The sequence below is a fragment of the Temnothorax nylanderi genome, unplaced genomic scaffold (assembly GCF_030848795.1).
Source record: "Temnothorax nylanderi isolate EJ_2023f unplaced genomic scaffold, tnyl_v1.0 TNYL_tig1012_pilon, whole genome shotgun sequence".
In the NCBI taxonomy this organism is placed as follows: Eukaryota; Metazoa; Arthropoda; class Insecta; order Hymenoptera; family Formicidae; genus Temnothorax; species Temnothorax nylanderi.
In genome coordinates, this window is record NW_027250074.1 from 15,575 (window position 1) to 39,756 (window position 24,182).

The 24,182-nt window shown below is 43.0% G+C and overlaps 1 protein-coding gene across 3 annotated transcripts; it reads right to left on the minus strand.

Moving 5' to 3' along the window:
- Positions 1 to 146: 146 nt before the first annotated feature.
- Nuak1 (Nuak family kinase 1) lies at positions 147 to 22,438 on the minus strand. 3 transcript variants are annotated; one of them, XM_071725514.1, is made up of 15 exons: positions 22,090 to 22,438; positions 21,793 to 22,001; positions 17,900 to 18,012; positions 17,392 to 17,591; positions 16,595 to 17,065; positions 14,552 to 15,065; positions 13,346 to 14,471; positions 12,866 to 13,210; positions 12,370 to 12,746; positions 11,928 to 12,218; positions 11,669 to 11,704; positions 10,971 to 11,140; positions 2,845 to 6,811; positions 2,022 to 2,660; positions 147 to 1,700 (listed from the first exon to the last, which is right to left on the minus strand). In XM_071725514.1, exons 3-15 carry the CDS (start codon positions 17,995 to 17,997, stop codon positions 1,610 to 1,612), a joined length of 8,325 nt encoding a protein of 2,774 aa, XP_071581615.1. In that variant the 5' UTR covers positions 17,998 to 18,012; positions 21,793 to 22,001; positions 22,090 to 22,438; the 3' UTR covers positions 147 to 1,609. The 3 variants fall into 3 exon arrangements, with proteins under 3 accessions (XP_071581615.1, XP_071581614.1, XP_071581616.1); XM_071725513.1 differs by having other exon boundaries at positions 21,793 to 22,438; XM_071725515.1 differs by lacking the exon at positions 11,669 to 11,704 and having other exon boundaries at positions 21,793 to 22,437.
- Positions 22,439 to 24,182: the final 1,744 nt, after the last annotated feature.

The window sequence follows — 24,182 nt, forward strand, 5'->3', positions numbered from 1 at the left end:
GCACTATTCGCACTATTCGCAGTTCGTAGTTCGCACTGTTCGCAGTCTGCACTTGTGCAGTCGTCGCTATTCAACATCACGCTGTTGAATAGTGCTCGCATTCGTGTAAGGTAAAAAGAGTAACGGACAAAGGCTTGAAGACAAAGTACTTGAAGAGTATCGATATTTTATTTTAAAATATGTATATCAATAGAAAACACATACGTAACAAGCGGAAGACCGTAGGGCTGATCAGTCAGAAGCTTTCAGGCCTGTAACATCGTTGTTTCTTCTCTCTCTCTCTCTCTCTCTCTCTCTCTCTCTCTCTCTCTCTCTCTCTCTCTCTCTCTCTCTCTCTCTCTCTCTCTCTTCGCGATCTCTGATCGATCCAATAAGCGATATTGCTTTCATAAGTATACAGTCAAACCTTGATATTTCTTCCTTTATGTCTTCTCGTTCTCTTCCAATTTGTCTTCTCGTTCCGCTCTCCCGTTATTAGTCAAGTGACGGACGTGAGATAACGGGAAGAGCAGCGCGATGGGAGCGAACTGGGAGAGAGAATAGGGGGGGGGGGGGAATACAGAAAGGAAAATCACAAAAATCTGACTGTATAAAACGATACTTGCGTAAGGAACTAAAACGTACGAGTTCTTTTCGCGCTTTTTCTTTTACCAGTCTTTGACCTATCGTGCCCTAAAGCGTCACGCTGCTTCGATCATCAGCGATTCGTTAATTGGTTGTTAATTGACGTGACACCGTAACGCTATGACGCCGGCGAGATAATTTTCTTGCTGCGGTCAATGTCAATATGCTGTCAATAATGTATTTGACAGGTTACTCTTAAAGTATTTATGTATTTAAAAGCTATTTGTATCCTCACCCTACGAATATATGTACAATAATTACGACAAAAGATAGACTGATAAAGATTCATCCGATATACTTTTCCAAAAAAAAAAAAAAAAACCTATTACACGCAGTTTAAATTTATCAAGTTGATAAATTGCTTTGGAACGCAAATTAAATCGATGAATTAAATGGCAAGATTTTTCGCATCTTGTTGTCGCTGCGATATAATAGGAGAATAGCGGCGAACTTTTACATTTATATTTCTACAAATATCGGAGACAAAATACTCATTTAATCTGCGTTTAGTCATAGAGAAGATGTCAATGCAATTATATTTTCCGATGTTAGAAAAGCTTGAACATTCGTGCGGTGAAAAATAATTGAAATATTTTCCATCACCCTTTTTTGCCAATTTTTTATGTAGATGTTGAAAAAGAAAGGAAAATAAATTAAAATTTCTCTCATTTCCGTGTGTTAAACGAAATTCATTGCGGGTTCAGATAGAATTCGATTATTAGAGAAACCGCAAAAGAGAATTTTAGACCGCGCATCTAAAACAGTAATTTTCAAACTTCAAGCATTTAATATGACGATTTGTATATTCAGTAATTTAATGATATTTATCGTTCCATTTTTATTGCCATCGCGATACTATTTCATCGCCCTGATGAAAAAGCGCGAGACATCTTCGTACAAATCTGTATTATAAAATCGTAGTAAAATGTGTTCGGCAAATGTCATATTATATCTTTTTATAAAATTACTTTTTGCCTGAATTAAATCAATTTCGTTCGGTAATAGATATATTTGTTAGGATATCCGCAGCCGTCGAGGACGTATCCCTCGTTTCGCTGAAGCGTTGCATTATGTTTCTGAAAAAGAGAAATTCTTCATGCGGTCACAATTATAATGTTACACTGCTAAATTTTAAATAAGATGAAAAATTCAAAAGGTAAATTAAGCAAACAAATTGTCGAAGGCGATTGACGTGAGATTGACGATAGGAAAAATGGGTTTTCAGGTTTTCAAGTTAATTGGCTCGATAATTAAAATGAAACTTCAGAGAATTTAATTTTATGCGGATAGGTGGATGTGTGTGTGTGTGTGTGTGTGTGTGTGTGTGTGTGTGTGTGTGTGTATGTGTGCTCATTCTTTTTTCTTCATCGACTTTTTGCTATTTTCTCATTACATACCTTTTCTGCTCACCAAGCAGCTTACTATCCCTTTCTACGGCGATCTCCGCCGTCGTGCAGGCTCTTGATTTATCAGCGCTAAACTGTTGCAAATCCAAATTGCCGTTGTGATTACATCCGTTTTCGCATCTGCTCAGATAGATATCCAGCAACGGCGAACGGCAGGTGTCGCGTGGTGATAGATAATCGGGATTGCTCGGTGATAGAATCTCCTCATAATACTCTACGCTCTTCGGTTCTAGGCCACTGACGGTGGAGCCATACTTTTTCGGCAAAGTCGACGTGCTTCTACCGCAATAGGAAGAGTCCGCGACACCGTCGTTCAGAAACGATCTCGACAGGGTACTCTTGTACGAGGGGACTCGAGTGAGATCGTTGTCCGCAATGACGTCCGTGCTGTGATACTTGGCGCGAGACGCGACGAGGTCCAGCGTCGGGGATCTCACGTATCTCCTGAGAGACTCGTGTGAGGAAGACGGCAAGCCCGTACTACCGTAAGGATCGAACAACGTTCTCGCTTCCGTCTGATGACCGTGCAACGACATGTTCAATGCGTCGCTGCATCTCTCTCGGTCGACCGGTGATTTCCTCGAGGACACCTCGTCATCGCCATACAAAATGTAACTTTTGTCCTTCGCCCTACAAAATATTTTTAATTACTCGCAACGGTTGGTATAGGAGAACTCTTGGTTTATAAAGTGATTTATGAATTGAAAAAACGTAGCTCGATTTATTTTTCCTATCCTTATTTCATCTAGTTACGGATATATTCAAGCTTATATTTAAACGGGCAAAAAGTCGCCTCGAAGAGAAGCGAATTTACCTCATCCTGGGAACTCCATAATTATACGATCGGTCTCGGTCGCGGTCCCTCTCTCTAAAACTGTTGAAGCTGAATCTTCTAGGCAGAGTCACGCTGCTCACTCCCGGTGGCGGCGCCATCAAGGATGGCCTCTTTCGGTCGTTGAATCTCGAGTAGAAACTGCGCCTTCGTATTCGATCTATCACCGATTCCGAGCTGTCGCCACGCATGAATAGAGAGTACGACGGCGATGTCGGCGAGTGCAAATCGCTGCGATTGTGATTCAGGTCAGCCGAGCAGATTGACCAGGAATCGAAACTCTCGGGCTCCTCGGGCGAGAATATCTCGCTGGTGGAATCATCCGGTGGCTCTTTAGCCTCTTTAGTCACTCCGTGGTTAACGTCGTTGTCGTCGTTGATCCCTTGAGAAGGATTCAGCTTGATCTCTCTCGATTCTTCGTCCTGTACAATCTCTTTCGGTTCGCCCGAAACGAATGCCTGATCGGCGACGGCTCGCTGGCTGGAGCGAGCTGGATCGTTTCCACACGATTCCACGTGATTTTCTATGATCCTGGCGCATTCGGTGACCTCTCGCTTCAGATCGGCGACGTCCCTCGCTCGCAACGGCTTATCGATGATTATCTTGTTGCCGGTAATGTTGGCGTGGTGCGTCATCTTGGACAAGCACTCCATCAGTTTGTCCGAACCACTCCTCCCTAACGGATCGTCCGTTTTAGGCGATCCGACAGATGGGATGGCGGGATTCGCTCTGGGTGACACGGACCTAGGCGAGTCCGGCTCTCTCTTGGGAGTCGCGTGTCTAAATGCGTGTTGCGGTATCTTGGACAGATCGAGTTTCAGATTAGCCCTACTCGGCCGAGGTTGTTCCAACGGCTGTTGCCTCGACTGACAGATATCGAAGCTCGAGTCGATCCGAGCTGCGGGACTCGTGGGAACCGCGGGAACTGACAAGTCCCGCGGCAAAGCGCTCAAACTTGGACAGTTCTGAGAATTCGCCCGCGGGGCCGCGGCAAGCGATTTAACATCGTTTACATCGACGTTATCCGGTGCAGCATGGGCTCCCTCAATGCCACTCCGCGTCGCATTTGTATTTTCCGTAGCATGTTCGGCATTCCTGGGCTTTTCCGGCAAGTCCGACTTGGCCCGTGTCGCGGCCGCGCCCGCGGCTGCGGGAGTCTGATCATTTGGATCGTTTCCTTCGATCGAAATCGAACCTTCCTTTCCTCGTGCCATGACATTTGGGCCTTCGGGACTCTTCTCCTTCTTCATCGTCACGGGTTTCTTCGCATTTGGCAGCTTCGATGATTTGCCTTTCTCGTCGGACTTGCTCTCAGAGCTGTCGGACGATTTCTTGACGACTTTCCTCACGACGCGCACTATTCTCTTCTTCTTAGAACCATCGATCTCATCTTTACCACAGGCCGCATCTTCCTTCGGCTTGACCAAATTCTTAATCTTCTTATCGACTTTATCGACATCCTCACCTTTGTCGATCCTTGTCGCGACGGACTCGTTCCTCATGCCTACCAGAGAGCTAATGTTCCTTTTGGTTTTTATCAGTTTCTTATCTTCGCTACTGACGATGGATTCCGCGTGCTTATCTTCCACGATTTTCCGCAGAGATTCCGACTGGTCCAACGACTTTCTCTTCGGTGAGTCCACTGTTTTGTCCAGCTTTATTTTATCCACGGATGACGACACCGCGGCCGAGGAGTCCGAGGATGGCGCCATTTTTTCCGGCGCTCTTTTAACTTCCCTCGATTGCTTTTCCACCAAAGTTTTCCTTTCCTTAGCGATCGACTCTTTTTCCTTAGCTTTCTCCTTGGGCGGCGATCTTTTCAACTCGGTCCCTACCTTCTCCTTAGGTGGCGATCTCTTGTTCTCCGGGAGCTTTTTCGTCGACTTATTGTCGGTTCTAGCGAATTTCGTCGGTATTTTGCTCGTCGCGGTTACGTCTTCCTCCACGAAAGACGACTCGACCGACTTGACGGCCTTGGGCGGGCTCCTCTTCAATTTGCTCATAATCGCATTCTGCGTCCGGCTGCCGCCGTTCGCGTTCCGCTTGGTGGTATCCGCGTTCGTCTTGAACAGTCCCAATACCGACGTCACTCGTCCCTTGGATGGCATCACATTCTTCGCGTCCTTGTTCGATCCTCCACGACGCGAGAGATCCTCCACGCTCAACGTTCTCTTCACCTCGGACAAGCTCGGTTCCGCGGACGGACACTCGGCGGACACGGGCGGCGCGGAGCACTCGCGCAATTCGTGTTCCTTCGTAAGATCGCCTGAGATCGAGCCGCCGTTCATCGTCGGCTTCGCAGCCGTGCTGGTCGTCGTCTCATCGTTAGAGCGCAACCTCTCCAGTTTCTTCTCCAACGAATGCAGAAAACTGCTCTTCGAGCCTTGTTCGGTCTTCGCTCTCTTTTTCTCCTCCTTGTTGGACTTGTCCTCGAAGGAGGGAGAGGAAGACGGCGAAGAGGAGGAGGAGGAGGAAAAAGCGGCGGTCGCGACGACACCGTCCAACTTATCCTTTTGCAGCGCGTTTATCTCATTCTTCAGTTCCTTACAGATCTTTTCGTCCCTCGAGTCATCCTCCTTGCGCTCCTTGCTCTCATTTTTTCGCCTCATGAACCGCGACTTCCGACGCTCGTTCTCCGCCGCTCTCTGCGCTTCCTTCTCCTTCACGTACTGACTTTCCTCTCGCGGCGTGTCGAAAAAGTCCGGTCGCAAGAAGCGTGAGATACGATGTTTCGGTTTTTGGCTCCTATTGCTTGGGTCCTTGGGTTCGGCCTCCTTACCGTTGCCGTTGCCGCTGCCGCTGCCTCTGAAGAGTTTGCTCAGAATTGATCTTTCCTGATTAACGCCTCCGACCGACGAGTCAGATGAGCCGGCGAGCGACTTTCCGCGGTCCACGCTCACGCTCGATTCTCTAGTCAATGAGCCCGAACGTAATCTGAGACTCGGAATGCAACTGCGTCTCTTGGTGCATCCCAATGACAATGTATCCGAAGTGGTCATCAGAGTCTCCTTGTCGCACTTGTCCGTATCCTTGTAATTGCAGTTGAGATTCGGATTAAATTGTTGCGACGTCAAATTCTTCAATTTCGACTCCTTGATTAGATTCTCCGCCGCGAGCAATCGGTTCTCGAAACTCTTTGAGAGATCGGACCTGCAGACCGACTTGCCGTAGTCACCCAGATTCGACGAGGATTCCGTGGGTGAGATTTCGCAGGATCTGGCCGACTGGCTTGAGGTAATGGTGGTGGTGACGGTGGTGTTGTTCATCGACGTAGCGTTCGAGTTGCACCCGGATATCGATGTATCCTCCAATATGGAACCGTCCTCCGTAATGTTGTCCATGTCCTCTTTGAGTCCGCAGGCGGACAGGTGCGTATCGTCGCCGGGCTCTTCCTGGATCTTGTCCGTTCTGTAACCGTGAAAGCTATCTCGCCTCACGTTACCAATGACGTTCGATCTAACCGATTCCTTGTATCTGCGACCGAGCGTCATTATATGCTTCGGTAGAGGCGGCAATAGCTTGTCATCACAATTGTCGTCGTCGTCGAACAGGCTGATGCTTCTTCGTGGGGAGTGCCGTTCCGATTTATCGTATTTGCATGGCTCTAGCAAGCTATTGGCCCTCCTAATACCTCGATCGAGCGATCTACCTCTGTATTCGGTCCGATCGGAAGTCGTGGTCGTGGAGTAACGTTTTGCGACCTCGCTCGGCCCTACCAGACTTTGCGCCATATCTCTCGTTGGCGACTGATAACTGTTCCTGTTGTTGTCGCGCGCGGATGATGGTGAACGCGGAACGGATTGTCGGGTTTGCTCGATAAATTGCCTACTCAATCTACGTGCCAAGCTGGGAGTGAAATTCTGCTCCAGAGATTCTTGCGCCTCCTTCCTCATTTTCGCCGCTGTTTCCGCTTCCATGTCTTCCGCTTCGCGTGTTTCTTCTACATTATCTGAAAGCAATCGAGACAGAATCTATGCATATTCCCACATGGGTGTGTGTCCGCATATATGTGTCTGCACATATGCGTGATTGGATAACGATTGCATGTTGTTCTTGTTGCTGTTGTTGTGTTGTAGGATGTATGCATAAAAATACTCTCGTAATGTCATTATTTTTTCACACCTTTATTTCTACATACATAAATCCTTTTTATAAAATTTGTCGAAAAATGTAATAAATAAGAAGAGACATCCCCCTCTCTCGCTCACTCGTTCACTCGTTCACTCACTCTCTCACTCTTTCTTTCCCCCTCTCCCTCCCAAATTTTGTCAAATTTCACCGGATGTCTTCTCCCTGTATGGCTATACGTGGTGCAACTGTATTCATATACGTCGATGTATATTTTCAAGTCATGGAAGCTCTCTAAACGTGACTATTACGCTCTGCGGGATATGAACTTAGAGTATAGTGGAAGATTTCGAAATAGTCTTAAAAGAAAATCATGTACAAGTAATAGCTCATTGAAAATATGCATCAACGAAATTGTAGCACTAGCGTGTATACATACCGTATCTTTTTTTATATTTAAATATTAATACAGAAAGTTACAAGTGTATACTCATTTAACAGTGACCATGCAACTAAAAGATTCGTCTTACATCTCTCTCTCTCTCTCTCTCTCTCTCTCTCTCCCCCTCCCCCCTCTCTCTTCCCGCGGGGAAACAATTATAGACTTCAAGTAACAAATAACACACAAAGTAATAGTATTAAAATTATGTCTTGTAGAATAAATATACATATATGCATATCACTTGGACTTGGTACATTTCTAAATCACAGTATGTTAAATGAGTAGACTCAGGATAACAAGTGCACAGTAGGATATAATATTAAATACAATATATATATTGCATTACATCAAAGCATGCGAAGACAATATAAAGTAATAAAAACGCTGTTATTTAAACTCTTAAAAACACAACAAATATCAGCCATCTCAGACAAGGGTTAGCTTCCGCGCTTGCAAGTATACAATTATTTTCACTTTTTTTCCTTTTTTATCAAATAACAATGTCACATAAATAATTCTCTTTCGTATAACAAAGTTACTCTCGAGTTTTTAGAACATGGCAACAGATAACTTATCTAATAACGATTTTCGCGAGTGCGCGGGTTCGGTATGACTTATTCCAATGCTGCACAATGTCGCATCACGTTTATGGCCGTCACTCGCTAACATCAGAGCTTTCAAGTACAATCGGTGTGCTTAAAACTATAGGTATACGCACCTCACTCACCATCGGTTCAATATGCATTAAATATGTACACTGTCGTGTACTTTCTCATCTATTTTATGTTTTTATATCACTTTATCCAAATATGTATATTTACATATATCTGTGGTACACTCAAGAATAAATCATACCAAAAGTAATCCAAGATTCATAAAGACTCGCGAACAGGATGTTTGATCTCATTCAAAACGCACGTAACAAAAGGTGTTAAAAGTGTATATTGCTTTCGAGCTTTGTACGTTGTTGCGCACAAGCAAAATCATTTATAATGCGAGAATGCGTATGTCTTCCCATCGTGATGAAAATTGTACCGTTTTGCCGGACGCATCGCTGCGATCAGAGAGACTCTATGTGATAACATAAAGAACCAAGTACATTTTCGAGAAACACATCGGGCGAGTGCGCGATTTCACCGAACGGCGAAAGATTCCTTTTTCTTTTTCTTTTATATTCTCAGATGTACAATAAGGCTACGTGCGACTTTACTGGCGTCACATTCACTTCGAATTAGGCATACAAGATAATCACTACCTAACTTGGTTTGTCTACTGGGGATTACCGTCAGCCCGCCTACGTAGAGTCACTCGCACGGTCGCTGCAACAACCGTCAATAAAGCCGTCAATCAACGTATCACAAAACGACGCTGTTTGTAGATTTTTTTAAATGATATATCTTTGATAATAATTGTTTGCTAACTTAATGGCTAAATGCGATGTTAACGAGAGATATTTAATGTATATCTTATTAAATTAAACAGGGTCTTCCTTGGATTTTCTGACAATTTTCTGTAATTTACATCGTTTACAAAAAAGCTTATATTTTCTCTCTTATCGTCGTGATTATTTTCCTTAATCCTTAATTGCATAATTTTACTTTGTATTTTTGTAACTTTGTTACATTCTTAGAAACGGGATCGAGACTAGTAAAACAAAAGCTACTTTACGTTATCGATTGAATTTTCTCATAAGTAAATAAAAAGAAGGTCGTTTTAGAAGTCCCTGTCGTTAAGTTAATCATGTCAAAAAAATCATAAAATTTTTACTACGATTCTGATATGCACACGAGAGTGCTAACAAACAATTATTTTAAATTACTGATTGAAGAGTCGACGATAGACGTAAATTAATGCATGAATTTGAATTAAATTTAAATGGACATAATAAAATGGATTTCTGTCTTGGGTAGTGGAATTGAGACTCTTGTACATTGTATGTGGATATGTATGCAGACATGCTCCAAAATTTTTATGTACACTAGGCGAATGAAAAAGAAGAAACTGCTACTACGATGTTATGAGATAATTAAAATCAACAGCGGCAGTGCATTGCAATAACTATGGCATATTACAAGGTTCTATGTAAGGCAAAGTGAGCTTGCTATTTACTCTAATGTTTCCTGATGTTTCCTTCATTTATTGGGGACAGATCCTATTTGTTATTTTATTAGCTATTCTCAATATTCAAACATATAGGTGTATTTCGTATTAAAAATTAAATTAATTTGCAAACACCCCATTACAGACTTACAGACCCTGCAGCTTTATGTAGATTTAAATAAATAAAAGGTTGACGAAAATGTAAAAAAGTAAAAAAAAAAAGAAATGAACAATTAAAATTATTAGGTAGGTTGCCCCAAAGGATTGGGTCATGCAAACATGCTTTTGAGAATGTAGGATCTAAAAATAGTATTGTAAAAGAGATTTGTTGTCCCTCAGTTATATTTTTAAGAGAATTATATAGAATAATTCTTAATAACATGTCGGTACTTAAAAATTAAATCTGAAGTTTGAGACAAGAATAAAATACGAATAGGATTTTTTTTTTGTTTTAAGATACATTACGATGGAAAAGAAAGATATTTAGGACATTATTTAGAATATTATCTTTAATTTATCCTAATTAAAGTAATTTCGGCAAATAAACGATCCGTGTTTGTCTGTTTTCATGTAACTCTTTTCTCTTATTACTTTGGATTCTACATTCATCTCTTGAGGTACCGACACATTATGAAGAATTACTACACGCGCACGCGTATAACTTATACGTATGCAAGTAAATGTTACTTAATGTTATATCAATTTATGTAATTTTTTCTTCTTTTTTTCTTGCTTACGAATCAAATATTCAAATTTATAAAATCGCAAATAATAAGAGATCTGTTCCAAACGTATACCCATCTGTGCCAAACATGAACCATATAATTAATCTATAAGGTGTTAGTATCAAAAGTCGCAAAACATGTTCAGGCAATAAATCAAAAAAATTAACATATTGGAAAGAGAAGTAAGAAAAAAGACAGAAACAATAAGGGTAAAAGTAAACAAAAAGATGTGCTTTGTCTATCAACGACTCGACAACAGCTAGATACTAGGAGAGATGCATACTGAATACCATCCAGCATTTTCTCACAAGGCTAATAAGTTTAACCAGTAACGAAATAGCATGATGATCACAGCGATTTAACAGAAGCTTTTATCATCCATCTTACATACTTTTAATTAACACTATATACATGATCGCTATCAAATTATCAATCGTTATGATACTCAACTTGTTTATACATATACATATATATATATATATATATATATATATATATATATATATATAGACAAGTTGAGTAAAAGGCAAAAAATTACAAAATCTTTGGCTTCTGTAAAAATGTGGATCAACATTCTACAACTTTAAATATTTGCATGTGCAATTTGCAGTGGACCTTGATCAACAATGGATTCGTAGATTATTTAAATGCTGAGGAAATATGTCACTTTAAACATTGACTTTCATTACGTATAATCATTGCGTATAATTTATTCTACGATCTCACGTGTAAGGTACCACATTAAATTGTAAAATATGACTGTACTCTCTTACCTCTGGGTAAGGTGTTGTTCCCGATTTCAAAGACACTCTCTCTGGAAGGTGTGCTACGCGATCCAGGACTATTTGGAGTTCCGGGATTGGAAGTACTGGCGGAGTCTCTCTTCGAGAAGATATCCGCATCGCGATTCAGAGAACGTTTAAATTGCGATTCCGACAGCCGCCTGTGCGCACAAGAAAACGACAAAACGTCACTTCTATGGAGATGTACGACAAATTAGCTCTATGATAGATTTACGTATCATTAGGAAAACATATGATAGAAAGGAGATAGCGAGAGAAAGATGTTCACATCGAGTGGAAAATCTTGTGTGAAACGAGAGAGTGCAAAATAAGCAGGAGTCTACAAAGACAAAAGTATCAGTACTGGCAAGGTGCAAAGATGTTGGCAAGAAGCAAAGAGTGTCAGCCTATAGCAGGTATTTCGGGCTTGTTTATTTTCACAACCTGTACACTACTCTCGGGTATCTCAAGTGGCGCATGGTTAAGCCAAAGTGGGCGAAATTAGGTTGGCACAAACTTGTACACGTATAAATAATGCGATCTAATTTTTAACCTGCTTGTAGCGTGTGTCCAATTGCAATTTCTGTATTTCGTTTTATTAAACGGCGATTCCTACTACTTGTATCTCAGCTAGCAGGCGCGTACACTAAGTTCTCTATTACAATCTCTTTCTGTACAATTGGACTCACGTAGTCATGGTCCGTGTTTCGACATAGCTCTCGTAGCTTGCACAGACAAACGTAAAACCATCATCTCTCATCATTATCATTATCAAAGTGAAACATTCTTAAATAACAAGTTAGTCCAGTTAAAAAACCTTTTATCTCGAGATCTCAGTATTAATCTAGTCTTATTCTCGATATATGCCTGTGCGATATATTAATTTTGACTTTGGAAAATGATGAGCATAGTACTCATACGAATAATAATTCGAGATTGTGTATTTACCTGGACAACGGTTTGTTAAGACCCCAAAACGCTTGCGATGATTGGGAGCCGAGTCTACCAAACAGTCTACTGCTTGGGAAACCGGCAGATCGATTATCATCAACGTTGAGTCGCTGCGTCAGACTTCGCACTCTGGACAGCAATGTGGAAAACAAGTTTTCAGCAGTCAATAACTCGAAACCGTCATCATCATCGTCCTCGCCAGACGACAAGCTGTCGGCGTGCTCAGATGGTTGCCTGGATGGTCGCGAACTCCTCAACCGATGCATATGTCTTTGCAACAAATCCTCCCTGTCGAGAGAAGAAGTATTATACAAATTTAAGTTTCGTAAAATCTTGAATTTATGATTTATTGTTGCCGAGCTGACGCTCTCAAAACTTAAAACCGAATCATTACGAAACCGAATTTGACGAAATGTCAAGATTAACTATTATTATTTACCCATGCAACGGAGAGAAGGGAGACTCGTCTTCGCTAGCGTCCGATAAAAGAGAGCTCATTCTTCTTGGTCTACCGAATCGGGATCTCGATGGATTCGTACTTGTCGGTGTGCCAGTCTTATTCTCCGGCTCCAGACTCCCCGATCTGGGAGTAACATAACCGCCTCCCTCTACCGCGATAGGAATTATGTACTCTCTAGGACTCTTCCTGATTGGCTCCGGTCCTATGGTTGAACCGAGAGCGCTGTCCGTGTCTGAATCGGCGGTCGATTGGCGAGACAGAGAATCTGATCGTTGAGACATCGATCTCTGGGATGACATTGGCGGTTTAGGCGGTGGTGTAGACGAATGCTGTGTACGCTCAAGTCCTGCCTCTACCTATAATTTTCATGACAATTTCGCAGATGTTAAAAAAATCAATCCTTATTTCGTTAATTCTCAAACTCTAGAAAAGTATATGTATGCTTCCAAAATAAACACTGTTGATCTCTCTGTACCTGGATAGGTATAATTCTTTCTTTCGGCGGTGCAGCCTTAGGTCTGCCTTCTGGTTCTAAGCTTGAACTTCTGTTTGCATGAGGCACCGCTGCGGCAACTGGAAACGCCACCTCCGATCTTTGCGTGCGCAATTTCTGCGGCTGAAAAGCATCAATCTTAGCTTCTACCTCAGACTTGAACGCTACAGTTTCTGGCGGCCTGACTCCGGACAATGTAATTTCAGCTTTGCTTGTTTTTCGTCTCGGTAACGTTGCACTCTTTAACATTATTTCCATTTTACTAGATATCTTAGGTTCCTCCAACTGCGAATTTTCGACGCCAGTTGTGTCAGACGTACTTGTGATCTATATTACAAAAAAAAAAAGAATAGAAAAGAAACAAAACAAAACAAAACTAGATGTGAGCCGAATGTGTAGATAATCGAATGATATGAAATGATATGAAATACATTAACAACAGCATTTGAGTTTCGTACTTACAGTTGTTTCCGGTGCCGCTGGTTTAACATCAAGGCCGAATTTCGTCTCGACCGGCGTAGAGACCGACACCGTGGCCGATCGCACGTCATTCGGCGCAACCTGTATCTTCAATCCGAGTTTCTTAGAGTCCAGGCTCTGAGGCGGCGAGCCGTTCAATTTCTTCTGCATTGGAGGCTTACCGATGGCGCCACTAATAATATCGACAGCGCGTTTCTTCGCTTCATCTCGCTTATCCAATTTGTCCTCGGTAACCACGATCTCTCGATCTCCACAATCTCCCAGTGCCAGCTTCTGCTCGTCCTTCTCGCCTTTCTTGTTGGTTGGTACATCGATGATAACTTTGGACGCGCTGACTTTCGCAGGTGGTGGTGTGGTTATAGACGAGAGACTAGCCTTTCGTTCGAAGGCTCGTTTCGCGCCTCCCACATTAACGCCAGGAATAAAGATCTTTTTAGGTTTCTCGTTTTCCGCGGTAGACGACAGTTGATTGAACTTTTCAGCTGTCTCAAATATTTTAGAGCGCCGTCTCTCGATGAGTTTAGCAGGTGGAGCGTTTGCCACCTCATTCGACAGCTCGGAGTCCAAGGAGAGTGCCTTTTCTTTCAGCTTTTTAAAATCGTTCTCCGTTGGTTCTAATTGCTGCACGTTATCTTGCGACACGTACGTCTCGTTTCTGACGTTCGTGTCGCTTTTATTTAGCACTTTTGATTCCATATTGCCCGACTTATTATTGTTAAACGCTATCTCGTTCGCTACTTTATTCGTGTTTTCTAAAACAAACCTCTCGATCACGTCTCCGTATAAACTATTGTTAGGAGACTTGGTACACTTTTGTTGCGACTTGTCTCGCTCATCGCTAGCCTTTTGATCGATCTCACAGATCTGCTGAACGCTCTCGGTAGACAATGGCTCATGTGACTGTTGATATTCGCTTATCAACGGAGTCTTACTTCTCTCTTTACTTGGCGATCTCTCCTTCGATTCTTCGATCAGCTCTAAACAAGCTGCCGTATCTTCTATTTTATCAAAATCAACAGTCTTACTCATAGGAACAGTTACAATGGCTGCCGGTTCCACCTCCATCGCCTCTTCCGAAATAGAATTTGGAATTGGAGCCGAATGATGCCTAGGACAAATTAAATTTTAATGCCAATTAGAAAATAATTTCAAGACAAATATATCTATAATATCTCGACGAGGATTTACCTTGACGATGATCTGTACGCCCTAGGCTCTCTCTCGTCTAACTTTTCTTTCCTTCTGGACCTCTCTTTCCTCTTCACGCCCGCCGCGGCCGTCTCATCCATCGACGGTGTTGTCTCTAGTTTTCTCTTAGCGTCTCCAGCCGCGGAAGACCTCGGTTGTTCCTCCTCGAACAACTCTCTTATCCTCCTGTCGGAGCTATTCTGATCGAGTTCCATTAAGCTACCGACCGAATGACATCTAGTAGGCACCAAAGTTTCGGAAGACACATTATTCGCGACATCCCCGCCTGCCTGCTGATCGCCCCCCACTAGCAATTTCTCAGCGCTGGCCGACTGTGGCACCAGAGAGAGCAACAGATCCAGTCGAACTGGCGTCTGAGCTGCCAAATCCTCGGCGATATCGAGACAATTCTGCTCGTAACCTTCGTTCACCCACCAGTGAGTACAGATTTTCTCGATATCGGCACGTCTGCCGGGACATACCGTGAGCATCTCCTTTATAAGCGGCGAAGCGGCTAAAGCAGAGGAAGATCGATTGAGTTGAATAAAATCGAATTGTCGCTCTATTTACTTAATAAAAATTCCGCAAATAAAAAACTTGCTTCAGTACGAGAGTTTACTCTTTATCGAGTCCTATGCTAATTCAATATCCGAGAAATTGACAACAATTTCTCGTAATTTATAGAGCCGCGCGAGTCGACGCCGCGGCCGCGCGCGCGCATACGAGCATATAGACCGAGAGCTGGCTACGAAAATACCAACGTCATTTGTTTAAGGAAATTTTCAACCTCAAACGATTGTGGCAATGTTGCAAATCAAGAAAGCGCAAGTCTGGCTGCTGGCCGGTGGTGCGTTTAGCGGGGGCGTACGCCCTTAGCTGTAAAATATCGAGGATGAAAAACGTCATATGTGTACGGCTAAAAATTTTTTTGCGTGTACTATATAATATTGTAAAGTACTTGCAAATGTTGCCAGACCTGTAGGTGGGGTCTAAAGTATTGCCAGATCAGGGTATAACTGCTTAAGGGGGTATACCACCTTTGAGCATGAAATTTAACCTCTTTTTCACGATTTTTTTTAACATAAAGGAATAGAGCAATCGAAAATCGGCTTTAAGGGGTCTTTTTATTATACATTGAAGATGTAAAAAAAAATTTTTTTGTATATAAAATTATTCGTATATAAAATATACACCCTGTCAAAAGAGGCCGTGTGCGTCCAGCTGGTGTACACGATTTCGGCTGACTGGTATGACCTAGAACAGAAATCCAAAAAAATTCTTAATCTGTGATAGATTGGTTATGGAGGTACGTAGGATTTTTGAAAAATACTGATTTTTGCGAAATTGACACTAATTTGAACAAAAGTGTCCAAATTTACACTGAAAAATCGTGTATAAAATAGGTTCCCAAAAAAAAACTAACAATCCAATTTAAAAACGGCTACGTACCTACATAGCCAATCTATCACAGATTAAGAATTTTTTTGGATTTCTGTTCTAGGTCATACCAGTCAACCGAAATCGTGTACACCAGCTGGACGCACACGGCCTCTTTTGACAGGGTGTATATTTTATATACGAATAATTTTATGTACAAAAAAATTTTTTTTTACATCTTCAATGTATAATAAAAAGACCCCTTAAAGCCGATTTTCGATTGCTCTATTCCTTATATGTTAAAAAAAATCGTGAAAAAGAGGTTAAATTTCATGCTCAAAGGTGGTATACCCCCTTAAGCAGTTATACCCTGATCTGGCAATACTTTAGACCCCACCTACAGGTCTGGCAACATTTGCAAGTACTTTACAATATTATATAGTACACGCAAAAAAATTTTTAGCCGTACACATATGACGTTTTTCATCCTCGATATTTTACAGCTAAGGGCGTACGCCCCCGCTAAACGCACCACCGGCCAGCAGCCAGACTTGCGCTTTCTTGATTTGCAACATTGCCACAATCGTTTGAGGTTGAAAATTTCCTTAAACAAATGACGTTGGTATTTTCGTAGCCAGCTCTCGGTCTAATACTTATTATACTCACGGGATGGCTTTTTGGGCTCGAAATAATCGGATTGTGAGATCTGTTTGACTAGTCGTTTAAAGTTGGACCCATCGAAGGGCATAGCACCGTAGACCAATGTGTACAGTAGAACACCTAGACTCCAGCAATCCACTTCCGGCCCGTGATAAGGAGTTCCTTTCACTATCTCCGGACTCGCGTATAACGGACTGCCGCAAAACGTGCTTAATAATCGCTGCTCGTCGAACACGTTCGAGAGACCAAAATCGGCTATCTTGGCGTTTCCGACTTGGTCCAACAAAATGTTCTCGAGCTTCAGGTCTCTGTGACAGATTTTGTGTTTATGGCAATAGAAAACAGCGGTGGCTATCTGCCGGAATATTCTGCGGGCCTCGTGCTCGCCCAGAACTTTGCGCTCGCTTAGATAATCGTATAGTTCTCCCCCGGCCGCATACTCCATTACCAGCACCATCTTCTCTCTGTTTTCGAACACTGTAAAAGTAAAAGTACAACACGAGATTGCCTCTCAAGATTCTCGCTGTAGGGGCATAAGCCCCCAAGCAAGGGCAAGAGCGTAGGCAATATCATTGATTGAAGCCAATTTCAAAATCGTGTACCTACACCTATACCTACGTATATCAATCGATCGATTCTCTTTCCTGTCAACTTATCAGCTGTCACGTAGACAAAGGAGAATTTATTCGAGGCTAATTGTGTAAGATTAATAACTAGTTTATAAATAGTATAAATCACACTCCTACACTAACTGTGTCATTCAAATCGTAATACGTTATGTTATATTTCACAAACAACGTTACCTTCGTAAATGTGAATAATATTCGGATGTTGAACACTCGACATGATCTGTATCTCCCTCCGTATTCTGATCAGATCAGCTTCCGTTTCTATTTTGCATTTTTTAATTGTCTTTATTGCCACCTCTTGACCAGTCTCCTTGTTTATTCCCAATTGCACCTTACCATAGGTGCCCTGTCCTAATTTCTTTATGATGTCGAACCTGCGAGACATTTCGAGACGAGAATATATCAGACGGTTTAATCGGTTTAACCGAAAATCGGTCTAACCGAATCTGGCTGTGGAACGCAATAAATCGCAATTGCGATTTATCTATTGGATTAATCGCTACTTGGATTGGCTACAGTGCTACGCTAAACTTTATTCATCTCAAACTATTTATACTTGGCAATTACTGTATATTGGAATCTTGTTTGGTTTCATGTTTTTTGAAGCCACTTGAAAGCGCATCTTTATAAGCAGAAAAGAGAGTGAGTTACGCGACTTACCAACTAAAATCGATTTACAAACCTTTGCTTCAGCTTCCGCTTGTGATTATGAAGGCGCACGCCACCCGTGCTCTCCATCCCCCCCATTATATTATGTATACTTGCTTCTCCGACAACCATCTTGTCCGCGTTTATCTGAAAAGAAGACACATCACAGATTCAAATGTTTTTCCGACGTGTACTTGTACATTTTATTTCAATTTCACTGTGATTTCGTCGAGATATCAACATTATCATAGCACGATTCTTCTCCTTCTCTCTCCTTCTCTCTCTCTCTTTTTAGTCGCTTCCTGTCTTCCAGGCGAAACCGTCGCGTCGACGCGGACGACGTCCTACTCTCTCGTAAACGAGGATGACAGCGGCGAAGGGTGGTTATAGCTATCTGAGTCTTACATTAAGAAATGAAGAAAGCGAAAGCGAAGAGATGAGGAAGAGAGAGAGAGAGAGAGAGAGAGAGAGAGAGAGAGAGAGAAGCAGAATGTGGCAAGTTTATTTCAGGCGTTGAGACGCCAGTATACGTGCCGACCCGTCGTCGGTGGGTTTCTTCTCCGCACTGTCTTCTTGTCCTCCCTACACGTACCAAAAAGACTCTTGGTCGTTAATTTCAAAAATTCTTCAGAAAAACTCTTCAGGGTAACGTTTTTAGTAAAATATACCTTAACTGAGGACAATAATCGTCTACATTTTTTCATAGATCGCTGTATCTATGTATAAATGATGGTCATCACATGCCGATACAATCAACGTATTCAGTGGAATACCTTGAAGGAGACTCGATAAAAAGACAATCAAGTTAAAATTGTTAAGTACAATAAAATGTAAATCAAAAATAGCAGAAAAAAAAGTCTCAGCACCTGCGATAGAATAGTACATTATTGGGGGAAAATGGAAGATGGCAAAAGTATAAAACGAGAAAAGAGAGACTTTCCTCAAAGAGAGCTAGACACATACTCTTATTGATTCCTCATAGTTGATTTCGTTAGGCTATAATCTATATAATCTATGTAATCTATGTAAAACGAAAGTGGTCAACAGTATAACAATGGTATGTACAACAGTACTTGGAGCTCATTGTCAGTTGGTTCGATATACGGTATGGACAGTATGGTATGTATTAACGAGCTCAAATTCTAAACTCTAATTCTAAATTCTAGTCTCTAGTCGGTTCTCTCGAATACTTACTCCACCTTTAGTCTACACGTGACTTACGCCGACTTTAGCTCCGCAATCGGAAATTAATTTCACTCTCGCGACTAAAGAGCGACTAAAGAGGCATTATTCTTACTTGGGCGGTGCCAACGATCGCGAATCACGAGTCAAGCAGCCAATTCTCATAGTCTTTCGAGAGAATTTTTCGTCGCCAAAATAGCCCTCGCAAGCATTCGCATAAATTACGCCACAGTTTCGTCAAGCCACGGCGCTGCCTGGTTCGCCGGCGAATTACCACAAGCATCGCAGAAAGCATAAATCAAAGACATAAGTACGCGAGACGTTTTCAAAACGGTTGAATTCTATCTCGTCGAATCAATCCTCTATCAATCGTATCACAAAATACCGATATATCGACGACCTCCGTTAGAGTTACTTAACGATTGCGAGTAAGATTGTAAGAGATCGAAGATGAAGACGAGACTCATCGTCAGTTAAGTATTATATGTACATTAAAGGAATCAAGAGACAAAAGCAAACTCTCGGTGTTTAGTTGTCGAGATGCTCAATATCGGGAATTATAACAGATAGCGAAAAGGAAAAGTGCGACTCGATGAAACTGGCGACATCTCGTCGCGCGCACCCAGCAAAGTCCGCCTCCCGCGGCGCGGGCGCTTGGAGGATAAGATCCGAGATCCGAGGGGCGAGGAGCGATTCTGCCCTCGTCCGAGTCGTCCGAATCGTTCGAGACAGGAGCCTCAGCCTCGTCGCTCGGCTATTAATGCATCGCGCGATGGATAACGGCAACGGCTGACTCGAGCTCGAGGCGCTTGAGCCAAGGATGAATGAAACCGAGAAGGCGACGCGACGCGACGTCGCGATGGCTCACGTTACGGCTGGAATACGGAAGCTTCGTTCGACTGTACTCGCGACTACGTCGCTTGGACTAGGAAAAATCGGCAATGAAAATGGGTGCGAATCTCTCGCCCGCTCCGCTCTCGATACACTCCCGACCCGATCGGTCGCTCGCTCGATGCGTTACGGTATTTTTAGCGAGCGTATAAGACCCGCGACGGCAAAGCTCCTCCCGTCGCCGTCGCCGTCGCCGTCGCGTCGGCGGTTTGATTTGATTTCCAAGGACCGACTCTCCAACTCTCGTCTCTTCCTCTCTTCGCGCGCAATCAGCCGGTCACTCGATCTCTGGTCACTCCGGTCGCTACTGGTCGTGAATCTCAAGGAATTCCATTCCGGAGATTCAGCGATCACGAATCCTCGGGCGATCCCGATCTACTAGGTAGGACATATCGTAATATCGTTTAGTACCTATTATCTTGTCTCCTCAAGGCTTTTACGACTCTTTGAGAATCTCTCCAAGAGTCCGACATTCGACATCCCACATCCGACTCGATCGAGTGAAACGAAACACGGGCGACGCGGGTCACGCGGGTGTACGAGGACGTACAGTGTATTGTATTTACGAGAGCGGCCGCTATCGTTGCATGGCCGTATCGACGAAAATAGCGTTCCGATACCTCAAAGAAATTTCTTTCTGATAACAAACCATTTACGGAACAGTAGGTTCGAGCTTGCGATTACGTACACGCGCGTCGTTCTCTGGTCCTCTCGTGGGCGATCGCGCTGAGCTCCTCTTTTATCATTAGGAAACCGCGCGACGACGACAACCGTCTGAACCGTTCACATCAGTCTACATTGTCCACAATAGCGAGAGATCTGAGAGAGACAATTCTCTCTTTCTCTCCCTGCCAGCCAATCGGGGTGCCCACGTATCCTCTATCCTGCGCAATCATATTTCTAACATTTTCTTTCAACTAGTAATGCAGGTAAATGCTGTCAAGAGTGCGTCTGCGTACTTATAATTAAAATATACCGAGAGATTGCTATTACTTTCAATACGGTCAATACGGTGATGCTTTTAAATAACGTTACCTTTTTTACTTTACCCCTGTTAGATATCTTCCTTTAAAAAGAACACGGTGGCACCACGTTCAGAAAAAAAATCTGCCTCTCTTAAATATAGGTATACGTGCTTTCGCCGGCATTCTCTCCACGTATGTTTTCTCTTCTTTTTTTTTCCAATTCTCTGTAGTATTCTCTGTACTTTTTAGTCATTTTGATTTTGAGCAGTTGTACATATCAATATTTAGATTACTTGAAATGTCGGCCGAGTACATTGGTTGTTTTTGAAATAGCTAAAAGAATGGAATATCAAAGAGAATTCCTGGCGAATTAAGTAAAGGTAAAATAACACGATACGCCGTTTCACATAAAATTAGACCCTAGGTACTCTCCCTACGATTACTCTCTTTCTCTTTAAATTTAGCCTTTCCAATGTCTCTTTTAAATCTCTCTAACTTTCCTCTGCATTCGTCACTACCAATACCTCTCACCCCCCTCTCTCCCCCCCTCTCTCTCTCTATCTCTCTCTTTCCGATATCCTCCAATTATTCTCGGACAGCCTGACATTTGCGTCAGCAGGTTTATCACGATTTTCTAGCTTCTAGCGTTAGCCTCTCTCCGCGGCAACAATCGTCTCGTCATTTCGTTTCCCTCTCTCTCTCTCTCTCTCTCCCTCTCCCGTGTTCTCCCTGACCGCAACGGATAATAAATTCGTCGCGGATGTCGGTCGCCCACGGTGACGATGGAAAGCTTTGAATGGGAATCGCCGAGGAAGACACATACGCATGCACACACGCTCGCGCCGGCCGCGGCCGCGGCGGCCCGGCTAAAAATAGCGGGAATTCGTACCTTACAGCATGAACTCTGGAGCGCGGATTATTCCTTTTTTCTCTCTCTCTCTCTTTCTCGCTCTCTCGCTCTTCCAGGCTTCATCCGACTGACTGTCCGCTCGCTCGTCCGTCCTCGCGGTCCTCGAGCAAGTGTCTACCGTCCACCGTTCACCGTCCACCAGCCACCAGCAAACGCGAGCCGCGAGCGGGACCGAGACTGAGACCGCACTATAATGGTAAATGGTAATGTCTCACGCACACCCTCTGACCCTCTGAATCCTCTGATTCCTCTGAAGCGAGAGCCTTTGTCACTTGCCGGTCACACGGTGAGGTCCCTCGAGCTTTCCTGGACAATCACGAGACACACGGCACGTTTCCACTTCATTTTGCTGAGCACTCTTCGCGAGAATCGCGAGACGTCGAGGACGTCGAAGACGTCGAGGAGGAGAAGGAGAAGGGGGAAGAGGAGGAGGAAGACGAAGAAGACGAAGACGAAAACGACGACGACGACACGGCGCACGGCTCGAACGCTGCCATCTCGTTCGTCTTTATTTACTAATTTTGGACATGAATGCCAGAAACGGCTGAACGTTCGATGCGTTCGGAGTGTTCGCTGTGTTCGGACCGCGATGATTACGGCGCCACACAGCCACACAGAGACGGTGACGGTTAGCGGTACTAGCGGTACTAGGTACTAGTGACAGAATCGACTCCGCCAATCGAGAGTGGACCGCTTGACGAGCGCGTATCCCGATAGGTTGTTAAGGGGATGCTGGAGCCGCAGGCGAACTCGATCAGCGTCGATAAAGAAGTGCTCACCGACTATATCTGTCCTTGTATAGACAAGGATATAGACAAGGATAGCACCTAACCTTGCATCTTCCACTGGTCTAAGTAATATCTTTTTTTTTAGGCTTCAAATCTTACTTCTAATTGCACGATATTATTCCTGACAGTTTTTTTTAGAGGGCTGCATCAATATTTTCTATAGAAAAACTGCAGAATTTTTGTATAAAGCAAATATTGTCGTCAGGTGAAGACAATATTTATAAAAATAAAATTTTTTTTAGTTTATCAGATAAAATTATGTACAGCCCTCTACATTTTTGTGCGTACTTTAATCGTGTAAAAGGATTTTCCATTCTGTTCAGCCAATTCAAAGATATTGCTTAGACCGATTATGCCTTGTCGCTGTCACTCCAGGATCCCCTTAAGGGGATGCTGGAGCCGCAGGCGAACTCGATCAGCGTCGATAAAGAAGTGCTCACCGACTATATCTGTCCTTGTATAGACAAGGATATAGACAAGGATAGCACCTAACCTTGCATCTTCCACTGGTCTAAGTAATATCTTTTTTTTTAGGCTTCAAATCTTACTTCTAATTGCACGATATTATTCCTGACAGTTTTTTGTAGAGGGCTGCATCACTATTTTCTATATAAAAACTGCAGAATTTTTGTATAAAGCAAATATTGTCGTCAGGTGAAGACAATATTTATAAAAATAAAATTTTTTTTTAGTTTATCAGAAAAAATCATGTACAGCCCTCTACATTTTTGTGCGTACTTTAATCGTGTAAAAGGATTTTCCATTCTGTTCAGCCAATTCAAAGATATTGCTTAGACCGATTATGCCTTGTCGCTGTCACTCCAGGATCCCCTTAAAGCCGTGATCAGACTACGGATTGGGATTGAGATTGGATTGAAATTTAATCAATCAGAACAGAGAAAACTGATCTCAAGTTTAGTAAACTTTGTTTTGATTGGTCAAATTTCAATCCAATCTCAATCCCAATCCGTAGTCTGATACGGGCATTAGACCCGATCTACAATGGATGTTGTAAGTCGTAAGTCGTAAGAATTGGCCAATCACAGTTCATTATTCTTCGACCGCAAGGAGAATAATGGACTGTGATTGGTCAATTCTTACGACTTACGACTTACAACACCCATTGTAGATCGGGTCTTATCGTTTGCGACGTATTGTAGAGCCGGCTTAAAGCCTTGTGTATACGATACTAGAAATCGGTCCGAGTTTCGGTTTAAGCCAATCAACTTACAGCTCTTACAGAAAAGCAGCAGTTTCATTGGCTTAAACCGAAACTCGGACCGATTTCTAGTATCGTGTACACAAGGCTTTAAGGGTGCGATCCACTTGGCGCTCCAAACGCTCTTGGAAACATTTTATCCTTGTTGTTTATCAAATATATGTTAAACAAATGTTAACAAAATGCTCTTGAAGCGTCTATTATAGTCCTATTGTGGATCGTATCCATTGTCCGAATACAATAGGTTTGTTCGCGTCGCACGCCCCACCATGCTCCTACTCACTCCAACGCACTCCAAAAACTCCTGCTCCAATCGCCACCCTTACCCGTGATCCAAGTGTCTCTGGTGTATATTGGAGTAT

Coding starts and splice junctions, on each gene's coding strand:
- Nuak1 (XM_071725514.1), bottom strand. CDS start 17,997: ATGGTTGTCGGAGAAGCAAGTATACATAATATAATGGGGGGGATGGAG. Junction 13,211..13,345: donor CAGCGGCACCGGAAACAACT/GTAAGTACGAAA, acceptor TTTGTAATATAG/ATCACAAGTACGTCTGACAC. Junction 12,219..12,369: donor CCCTTCTCTCCGTTGCATGG/GTAAATAATAAT, acceptor TTCTCTCGACAG/GGAGGATTTGTTGCAAAGAC.